Here is an 11244-nt window from a genome sequence, read left to right on the forward strand (position 1 = left end):
GGTCAAGTTTTGGACTTGGTTAATGCTGTTTTCAAAATGAATGTATTATGCAAACAATAAAATTACAGTACTTAACCCTCTATAGTGTTAATTCATAAATGATTGTCAATAGAACTACTGATGTGAAGCCATTTTGAAATAAAATGGGATGTTACCATTTACTTGTCACTTGGCAGGTGACTTACTACGGGTATGGAAAATCAGTGCATCATCAGAATCAAATCAGAATGAGATACTTCCACACTGTCTCACAGGAAGAAATTAATGAAGACAGACAATTTAAATTAAATTACAACCGTAAAAGAAACCATGCTTTAAATCAGGGGTCTCAACTCAAATGACCTGGGGGCCAATGCGCATCTATTGTGGTCATGAGGGGGGCCAGCCTAGAGAACAAAAAGTGGAAAAAAAACAACTGTTCACAATATTGCATTATGATATGACAATAATACTATTTATGATGCAAATGTATTAATCTATTCAAAAACAGAATTTTTTTACATTACATAAATAATAGTGTGGACAACTGTAATTGTACATTCGTAAACACAGTGTGTAGCTGTGTCTCAGCTACACACTGTGTTTAAAAGACGGAGAAGTCGTGGGCCATGTTTTCATGATAACATGATAAGTGGAGGGCCACGTGTAACCGATAGGGGGTGCTGCATGTGGCATGTGTGCCAGTCCTTGCACGGTCGTGGATCTGCATACATATTTCCACCATCTTATATGGGTAAAAGGAAACAAATATTTATTTTACAGTGTGAATTTTAATGGTAAAAATGACAAGTATATTCTATATAAAACCTAAACATCTTAATGGATACAGGAAAAAAATTGAAGGCCCTTTAACATTCTAGAGATTGCAGTGCTGTGTTTAATATAGCAAGCCTTTCCTATTGCATATTACAACATACTGTATCTCCCCTGCTGATTTTAAACATGATTCATTCATTAAATAACGTTTATTATCTTATTTAAGGGGATATTTCATGTTTTATCAATTCAAATCATTATATGAAAAACGATCCTCCCTCCGAATTTTACAGTCACTACAGGCCCTACAGTCACTTTGTGCTGGGGCCAGGTCTGAGTACCGAACTACATTACCCACAAAACATTGCAACGCTGTGGCGTTTGTGACGTACGGGGCTCGCGCCGCGCCAGGCGAGAGGAAAAGACAGCACAGCGCATGCGCTACATTTATGTTGTTGTTTGTGGCGGTAAGATGGCGGCGCTCGGAGACACCTCAGCTCCGGGAATGAACGGGTTAATACAACAATTCACAGCAATAACAGGTAAAAATAACGTATTATTTCGCATTTCAGCCATCAAGTAGGTTGGAGTTGTTTAATCGGAATAGCTCGCTTGTCTAAAGAAAACACGAAATTAGTGCGTAGATGAGTAAAGGGACGTTCACTCTTGCTCTGGCCCCTGCGCTGTCAATGAGGGAGAAAGCAGAGCCAGATATGTGCTTAACTTAAGTGAAAGACTCAGGAAGGTGGTCACAAAACCACCGGCTCTATTTGTTGGGTGCACCACAGTCACTCGGACGTGTTGGATTATTCTCTGTGGTGTTTAGTTGCGCCACAGTTTCGCTGCTCTTGTGTTTTTTCTTCCTGCACTGCCTGGTTGTTTTATACTGTGCAATGGACGTCGACTGTGTGCACATTTCCCCTCTTCGTCTTCATCATCATCAGCAGCAGCAGCCAGTCTTCATGTCGTCTCGCTGTCAGGTCTATAGTGACCGTAGGCTGAACCACATTTGTGTGAGCGCACCGCGTCTCTCACTAGTCGCTCAGACGCCCTCTGTGGATTGGGAACGGTTTGACGAGACCAACTTTATTCAGTTTTAAGTTATTTTTTTGGAGAAAACGGCAAGCTCAGGTCAGGGTAGCTGCCTGCAACTAGACTTGGAAAGTGAAACGGACATGCGCAGTAAGAGCGGACAGAGCATCGCAGTCAAACGGCTCAGTTTTCTGTTAAACCGCAAAAATAAGCAAAATAATCATTTATTTTCTCTGATGTATAGCAGTATCATGCTTTAATGTGTTACCCAAACATGTTTTATCTACTTTTTAAAGATGACAAATCATTCAAATTCCCAATTAACAATAGATCCTTGAAAAGAGCAAACGTTACTTGGTCAATGGTAATTTCTGTAACTGATCATTTGAATTGCTGAACCAGCAATTGCCACGAGATACATGTATGATGTATGTATGAATGTCTATAACATAGAGAGCATTAGATACACAGAGACAAATTAGAAAACATTAGAGACATCTAATGGTTAGACTGCAGATTGTAACAAATAGAGGCCTCTCTGCTCAACAGAACCCCCAAATACCAGAATCGTCCTAATAATTTTTTTTTAGTATAGACCATTAAAACAGCACCCCACATACACTTTTCTTATCCAAACAATGTCGAAGTTGACACTGCACATACTGGTGCCCTCAGTAAGTCACCTGCCATGTTTGACGCCTGCCAGACAACCACTGTGTGCACAACAAAGTGTGTAATTTACATTTAAGTGTGTTATTTACTGCCATGGTTACCATTTCAATGCAATTGCACTAATATCGCTTGCAGTTATTTTTCAAACACTGCCAAATTTGGCACTAGTTTAAAGGCTGTCAACTGTGTCAGGCAACAGATGTTTGTTGAATTAGTAGAGACTCTTCCTCCAAATGTTTGGTATTTTCAGATACAGTTAGCTTTTTCCTTCTTATGTTCAAAGTTGAGTTTTATTTAGCTTTATTTTGGAAACTGACAAGACTTCCTTTACTCATGTTTCAATCAACACATTAATCTTGGATGGTCCAGTTCGTGACCCGTTCAGAAACAAGGGTTTTTTAGATTTTATCACTCCTCTCACTAGGGCTGAACAATGAATCGAAATTTTATCAAAATCCTAATACAGCTTGCTGCAACTTTAAGGAGGTGCAATATTTGTTCAAGCCAAAATGTGTGTCAAAATATAATTTTAGATTAATTATTATCTTGATCTATACACATCTTGTTCTACAGACTGAAGATAACATCTTTGTTTCTCACAGAGCTGCACAGATATCACACAGTAATTCTTTTAAATATGTTTTTTGAATGAAAATGAGAATAATGATGTAAAAATTCCCATTCCCCCTGATATCACGAATCGTATCGCAATCGTATTTCCTGTCAAAATAATCCCAATTAGATATTTATTCAAAATTGTTCAGCCTTACCCCCAACACTCAAATAACATGAGGATTGGGTAAATTGAACACTCTAAACTGACTGTAGGCGTGAGATTGAGAGTGAATGGTTGTTTGTCTCTGTATGTGGCCCTGTGATGGACTGGCGAACTGTCCAGGGTGTACCCCGCCTATCGCCCTATGTCAGCTGAGATAGGCACAGCACCCCCGCGACCCTCCGGTGGAGGATAAAGCGGTATATGATGGATGGATGGATGGATGATTCCGCTTCAAAGCACCCAACACACACTTTGGCTGATTTATCCATTTAGCTTGCATTAAGCATTTAGTTGACATAACCCATAATGGTCATTTCCTGCAGGTTAAATGTGTATTTGTACATAAAAAACTGACTGTGACTGTCGATGTCCTCCTTTCTTTAAGGAGCCACAGAGAGTGTCGGGAAACATATGTTGGAAGCGTGTAACAATAACCTGGAGATGGCAGTGACCATGTTCCTGGATGGAGGTGGGATAGCAGAGGAGCCCAGCACCAGCTCCAGTTCAGCAGCTTCAAGCAGCAGAGCTCCACCCACAGAGTAAGTTTGTGCCTGTGCGAGAGGAAGAACGAACACAGTCTATGTATATTTATGACCTGTGACAGTGTCTTAAAAGATGCACCGTCTTTTTTAAAGTGCTCCTATATTTCTCTGTGGGGTCAAAGTTGGAGGAAAAGTGTGTTGTTTTTTTATTGCTGCTGGTTGGTTTAATTAAATCAGATAATATTTACTTACAATAGTATGTAATCATATAATTCTCAGTGAAGTACGAGCACCCATTCCACAGAAGCAGGACATATTGGTGGAACCAGAACCACTGTTTGGAGGTATTGTACAGTTTTTTTCTTATTCTTCCCAATTTAAACGGCAACTAAATTAAACTATATTGATCTTTCCATGCATTTTAATGATAAGTGTGCTTGTAATCTGTCTATTACACTTGCAGTGCCAAAGCGAAGAAGACCTGCTCGTTCTATATTTGATGGTTTCCGAGACTTCCAAACAGAAACAAGTAAGTCACGTTTAAGTCTTACATTAAGTTCATCCCACACACCTATTTTTATTTTAACACAAGCTCAAATATATGTACTATTGATATTTGTTTAACATAAATTAAATCATGTAAGACTGTTGAAAAGTTAAGTGGGATAAACTTTTTTTATTTTGTCAAAGTTGTGCAAATACAGGGAAGAGGAAAGATACTGATATAAGAGCACTATCAGGATCAAAGTGTCCCATGTAAATGGTTAGAGTTTGGTTGCAGAGAACAACGTATACATTTATTCTGCAACAGCTAAGTGACACATTCTCTATGCCCTTTTTATGTCTGTGTCCTGTACGACAAGTGTAAATGTTTTTCCATTCCTAGTCCGCCAGGAACAGGAGCTGCGTAATGGGGGAACAGTGGATAAGAAACTGAGCACCCTGGCAGACCTTTTCCGTCCTCCCATTGAGCTCATGCACAAAGGCAGCTTTGAAACGGTAAGGAGTCACTAACAAAATACTTTGTACCACACGCCTTAATTGGGTTTGCATGAACTTTTACTGAATTTTCAGATGGTGACTTGGTAAGTTACAGGTGTGAAAGGTTAATAATAGCGTTATTCTGTCACTGTATTTGTGAAATCAGCTGTTCTAAACTTCGGGTAATAATGCTGATTATGTGAGTTTTATGTTGTATTCTGTATAATATATAGAGACAGAGATTTTTAAACTCGGTGAGGTTTTTTTTTTATTCCTAGTTAAATAAAAGTTAAATTAAAAGAAATAAGGTAAGGCGTTCTACAGTCTTGTGTTCTGCTGCATTCTCGCATTATCCAGAGATTATACTAGGAAGACAATCTCTGTGAAATCTCGGGAGCAACTTTTGCAGAAATTTGTATTCACACATGCAGCCCTGCAGGACAATCTCAAGAGAATCTCATTGTTCAGTGCATGTGTGAAAGCAGCTAGAGGTTATGACTCTTGTCCATAGAGGAAAAACTGCATGTATGTGCTTTTGGTTTTCTTATAATTTGTGTGTGTGTGTTTTTTTTCCCTGATTCTGTATTTTCTCTCGTGTTGTAAAAGGCAAAAGACTGTGGGCAGCTGGAGAACAAGTGGTTAATGATCAACATTCAAAATGTTCAAGACTTTGCCTGCCAGTGCCTGAACAGGGATGTTTGGAGCAATGACGCAGTGAAGACCATCATCAGGGAACACTTTATTTTCTGGCAGGTATGTACTTTTAAACAGAAGCAGATAGAAGGGTTAACTGTGATGTATATTCCTGACTTTGCTGGAGCTACACTACTGTTCAATAGTTTGGGGTCACCTATATTATTTGTTTGTGTTTTCCATTAAACGTCACACTTTTATTCATCAAAAGAGTTGCAGAATGAATAGAAAATATTAACAAGATTAGAAATAATGATTTTTATTCAAAATAATAACTTCGCCCTTCAAACTTTGCTTTCGTCAAAGAGCCAGCAAAACTGTTTTCAGCTGTGCTAACATGCATTGCACAAGGGTTTTCTAATCATCCAATAGCCTTCTAACGATTAGCAAACACAATGTACCATTAGAACACTGGAGAGATGGTTGCTGGAATTGGGCCTCTATACACCTATGAACATATTCCATTAAAAACCAGACGTTTGCATCTAGAATAGTCGTTTACCACATTAACAATGTATAGAGTGTATTTCTGATTAATTTAATGTTATATTCATTGAAAAAAAGTGCCAGTGTGTAAGAATTTGTAACATAAAATAGTGAGGTCATAACAAACGGGGAACTCTTTCACTCCCCCAATTTCTTTCCCAAGAGCTTCAGGGAACTAAGATGGGCTTTGCATACTAAAGAGGACGTTGTTCTTTGCATACTTTACATAGTAAGCTTCCACCTGAAAACCTATTATGCCCACTCTGGCTGGTTTGTCTGTTCAAACTGCTGTAGAAACATAACAGCATATAATGGTGGCCTCTGTTATGCAAGGCCCCTGCCTGAAGTACATAATGGTGTAATAAAGTAATAATAATCCAAGGCTTATTCTAAGGCAATGAAACCCAAACATTTTTAAAAGCACTATACACTTACACAAACACAAACACACTAATGAGTAGTATATCCAATTTCTACCAATAAATCTTCCTAAATGTTACACACTGGTACTTTAATGACTTTCCGCCACTGGAAATGGCTTTTTCACCAGTAAAGCACTGAATTTACAACAGTTCTTCTCAAGACATTATGTTTGTTATTATGTGTCCCAGTCAGGTGAACATTATTATGATTTTGATTCTGTATATTAACAAATGAAACAAAACCCTCTTGAAAACTTTCTTTTCAAATCAAATCTCTTTAAGGCTGCATGAACATTGCACTTCTTCCTGGTAAGCGCATTTTATTAGTCGGGAAAATAAAAATTGTGTAGACTCAAATTGCAAAGCCATACAATTGAGGTCACTATGTCTAATAATGAAAAAGCAAGTTAGCAAGTGCAAAAATGTAAACGGTACAAGGGTAAAATAAACCATATGATGCCCAGATATCTGTGTCCAACCTCATGCAGGATGTCATGATAAAGTTGGTGAACCATTCAAATGAAGATGCGAGTAGCTTTGTGTTAAAAACTCTCAATTTTGCACAATTTTCTTACATTACAGGTTTATCATGATAGTGAAGAGGGACAACGATACATCCAGTTTTATAAACTGAACAAGTTCCCCTACATTTCCATCCTTGATCCCCGCACAGGTAAGTCCATGTGAATTGAGGAAATGGTCTAACATTTCAGCCATGTAGTAGTAGTGTAGTTTTACGTACAGAAGCACAGGTGACTGAAGAGAAAGCTTAAACAGGTATCACTCCCTCGGCTCTGATTGGTCTCTCTGGGAGAAGTTTTTTTTTTCCTTCTTTTTTAATTAAGTATATTAGCACAGGGCATTGAAAAGGGCTGTGCAGCATTACTAAAGCACTTGAATGATCACACCTATTCTCTGTGGTATTAGACAAATGTGTTGTCAAATGTGCCACAATACAGATGTAACAAGTGGGTGTTTGTGAGTAATCCATGGCACAGATGTGTTAGCTAAATTCTAGGATGAGGCATTGAATTCTTTTGAATAAGTCCAATTTCCTCCTGTAGCCATATTTTATTCATCTCTAAATTCATTTTGCTGGGGTTAATGATGATCTTTCCTAGGTCAAAAAATGGTGGAATGGAACCAGCTGGATGTGACATCATTCCTGGAGCAGGTGACGGGTTTCCTGGCAGAGCACGGGCAGCTTGATGGGCCTTCTTGCCACGCACCTCCTGCCAAACGAGCTCGCTCTGTGGGTCCCTTATCTCTTACATCATCTCTAATTGTATTTATTTTGCTTGAAAAACCTGGGCTGTGACGACTAAAAAAATGTTTTTAATGTTGTAAAGCATTATCTGAGATTTTCATAACGTTGTAATACCGGTTTGTTTTGTCTCTTCCTAGCCATAAAGTCTGCATATATCGTAGATTTTTCAATGTAAAATGAACATAGACTGCGTCTACCTGATTAGTCATTATTTCTTGATTTTTTTTTCTTAAACCGCTGTACATTTTTTCCTTGTCTCTAGGAAAGTCTGATTGATGCCAGTGAAGACAGTCAGCTGGAGGCGGCTATTAGAGCCTCACTACAGGAGACCCACTACGTGTCCTCAAACCTTCCTGAAGTTCCCGATTCCCCTCGATCGGATGACGAATCGGATGCGGAGCCATTCTCCGACAGCGAGGGTCCCATCTCTGTTGGCTCTGACTGCTCAGACAGTGAAACACCAGCACCCCACGAAGAGAAAAGTTCATCCAACAAGCACACCCCGGTCCCTTCAGCCTCTGCGACACAGCAGCGTCTACATCCTGATAGTTCAACGTCTTCCTCCCAGAGAAAGTCTCCGTACAAAGAAAACAACCATAGTCACAAGAAAGAGGAGAGCAAAAAGAACCACCTGGAGCCCCCAGCAACTGGTCCTCATCATCTTCAACCTGCCCAAGATTCTGGTGGGAACCACTGCTCTTCGGTGGCAGAAAATTCTGGACCGACAAAGATCAGCAGCACTAATGCCTGTGATGTAGACTGTCCTGATGATAATGGTACGGGAGTGTGTTTGCACAACGCTCACCACTGTATTTTGGCTTTCAAAAGGGTTGACAGCAGCTGTATCATTTCTGAAAAAAGGTTTTTCCTCAAATGCTCATTTTTTTCCACCACATAGGTCCCAAAGCCCGGTTGATGCTCCGTTACCCAGATGGACAAAGAGAGCAGATTTCCTTGTCTTCTAAAGCAAAACTTTTGGTGAGAACACAGCTGAACACCTGTTTTTGATTGATAGTTTTGAAAAATACAACTAAATCATTGTTTCCAAGTGTTAGATGAGATGTTGTCGTGCTCTTTCTCTCAGGCTATGTCTTGACCTGCACCATTTGCCAGATTTCATGATGTTACTTTGTCTGTTTTAGAAATAGTGCGGCAAATTGTAGTTGTTTAAGGTTCAGTGAGTAAAAATTAAGTGAAATTATTTTATATTATAAAAATAATTTGGCAGCACCTCTAAATCAGAGGCCATGGTTCTCTGTAGGAAACCAGTGGATTGCCTAATCTGGGTGGGGAATGAGTCTTTACCCCAAGAAAAGGAGTTTAATGGCATTTTTTCCACTAGCGATACGTGACGCAGCTCATCAGGGATATTTTCTTAGTACCTGCTCAGGCGATGTTCCAAGTGAGCTTAGCCGTGACGTCGTCAGACTGCCGTACACTGATTGGACAGAGTGCCGTCACAGGAAGTGAGGCACAAGAATCAATCCTGACAATGCTGAAGTGTAGATGAGTTGAAAAGACTTAAAATCCTGAAAATGTGGCTTAATCTCCAACATTTAGCGAGGAAATGTGTAAAGTCTCATCATAACAGAGGTGTATGCATCACAAACCCTGACTGTGTCAGACGGAGTCTGTGCTCTGTTCATGGAGGAAATGCTGAACAAATCTTCAGTTTACACTGAACTATATTGTGGAAAAACATATGATGTTTTTCGGGGTCTTGTTCACAAGTGACGGGACAATGGCGTGTAAGATTGGCTGGAGAAACAGAACAGCAGGAGCTGTATTGCAGTCGCTGTACCACACAGTTATGATGAAAAGGGAGCTGAGCCAAAAGGCAAAGCTCACCATCCTCTGGTCTTTGTTCCTACCCTAACCTATGGTCATGAGCGATGGGTCATGACCGAAAGAACGAAATGGTGGCTACAAGTGGCTGAAATGGGTTTTCTCAGAAGTGTGGCTGGGGTCTCCCTTAGAGATTGGGTGAGAAGCTCAGACATGGGAGAGGCCACTGCACCTTTGCATGGAAAGGAGCCAGTCGAGCTGGTTCGGTCACCTGGTAAGGGTGCCACCAGGGCGTCTCCCTAGGGAGGTGTTCCTGGCACGCCCACCTGGGAGGAGACCACGGGGCAAGACCAAAGACCAGGTGGAGAGAGGCTAGACTGAGGTTTCCAGTGTATGCTGAGCTAGTCTAGTAGCTGCTGGTTCCAGGTCCATATTCATTGTTCTCCTTTAAGTGAAATAAATGTGATTATTTCCTTGTTATGCCCAAACAACAACATGTATTATCACGCAAATACTTACTTATGATTTCTCTCTCTCTCTTTAAGGCGCTGGTAAGACACGTCCAGTCCAAAGGTTACCCTAATGAACGCTTCGAACTTGTCACCAACTTTCCCAGAAGGAAGCTTGCTCACTTGGACTATGATATCACACTGCAGGAGGCGGGGCTTTGTCCACAGGAGACTGTATTTGTGCAGGAGAGGAACTAGCCTTTACACATTCACTTTTTGTTTTTCTGTATTTCTCTGGTAGACCTCACTCTTTCTCCAATGATCGGAAACAGTGGTCCCATAACCTTCTGGCCCCCCTTTTTTTTTTCTTTTCGCCAAGACAACTCCAAGTGAACGGACCACTTTCTCCACCACTTTACTAGTCTGACGGGGGACTTCTGTACTGACAGCCTAATCACTTTGTAGTGTTCATCCACTGGCCAGTAAGATGTTGCAGACTCCCAATGTTTATTTATTGTCATAATCTGTTCTGATGCATTTTCCATTCATAATGCTCAGTCAGCAGGACAGATTATACATGATATAGCTCATATTCACTTAAAAAAACTCAAACAATGGATCATAAATTGACAGTGAGGCACCAGGGACTTGTACAAAAAGACTTTTCCTCCCAGAAAGGACTTTAAATGTCAGAGTTTATTTTGTAGCTCTTCTTGTTACTTCCTGTACCTGGGAACAGGTAAAGGGAGACTCAAGCTTGTTTATTTCAACCCAGATTTGTTCTCTTTCTCGGTCATTGTTTCAACAGTTAGGAAAGTAAAGACACCAAGACAAAGGTCTGGAAATTACAGCCCAAAAGAATGTGTTGGATGTCAGTGAAACACTTTGTGTAGGTCTAGGAGAATTCGGACTGATCTACACATTTTTATTCAAGTTTCTATTAGAGACTAGTGGTTTGTTTTTGGATTTCAACTTTTGATACGGAGTAGAATGAACGGTCTCACCAGGCGGACCTACACTGTACAGTGATGGCTTTGACAGACTGGTATTTAGCTGTAGTCATTGTTTCTTTTCTTTTTTTTATATGCTGCCAAGAAAATATGCTGATGTTGAAATATATCCACCAAAACCAAGGGAGATCTGCTTGGTCTTTTGTTACTTTATTTTATAAACAAATGATTGATGGATATTAATTTCTTCCATGAAAGTAAAGTTGTGGGTTAAAAAAACAAACCCAAAACAAATATTAAAAACAATATTTAAAATAACATTTCATTCATTTCATTATTAAAATGAAGTAGGAGCAACAGATCAACAAATTATACTTCCTCTGACTCAAAATATGTTTCGTCGGGTCCTTTTAATTTGAGGGAATCAGATTTTCTTTTAAAGTGTAGGGACCCTGTGCTTAAACCATGACATCATCAACTAAATTAAATGA

General features: G+C 39.8%; 1 protein-coding gene across 1 annotated transcript; it reads left to right on the plus strand.

Moving 5' to 3' along the window:
* Positions 1–1192: 1192 nt before the first annotated feature.
* On the plus strand, positions 1193–10932 carry ubxn7 (UBX domain protein 7; the record flags this gene model as incomplete). Its single annotated transcript, XM_083890389.1, has 11 exons — positions 1193–1298; positions 3624–3777; positions 4000–4064; positions 4184–4249; positions 4607–4719; positions 5308–5454; positions 6885–6975; positions 7424–7554; positions 7832–8345; positions 8468–8547; positions 9900–10932. 11 exons carry the CDS (start codon positions 1193–1195, stop codon positions 10059–10061), a joined length of 1629 nt encoding a protein of 542 aa, XP_083746515.1. The 3' UTR covers positions 10062–10932.
* Positions 10933–11244: the final 312 nt, after the last annotated feature.

This window comes from Microchirus variegatus, assembly GCF_963457635.1.
Source record: "Microchirus variegatus genome assembly, chromosome: 5".
NCBI classification, from domain to species: Eukaryota; Metazoa; Chordata; class Actinopteri; order Pleuronectiformes; family Soleidae; genus Microchirus; species Microchirus variegatus.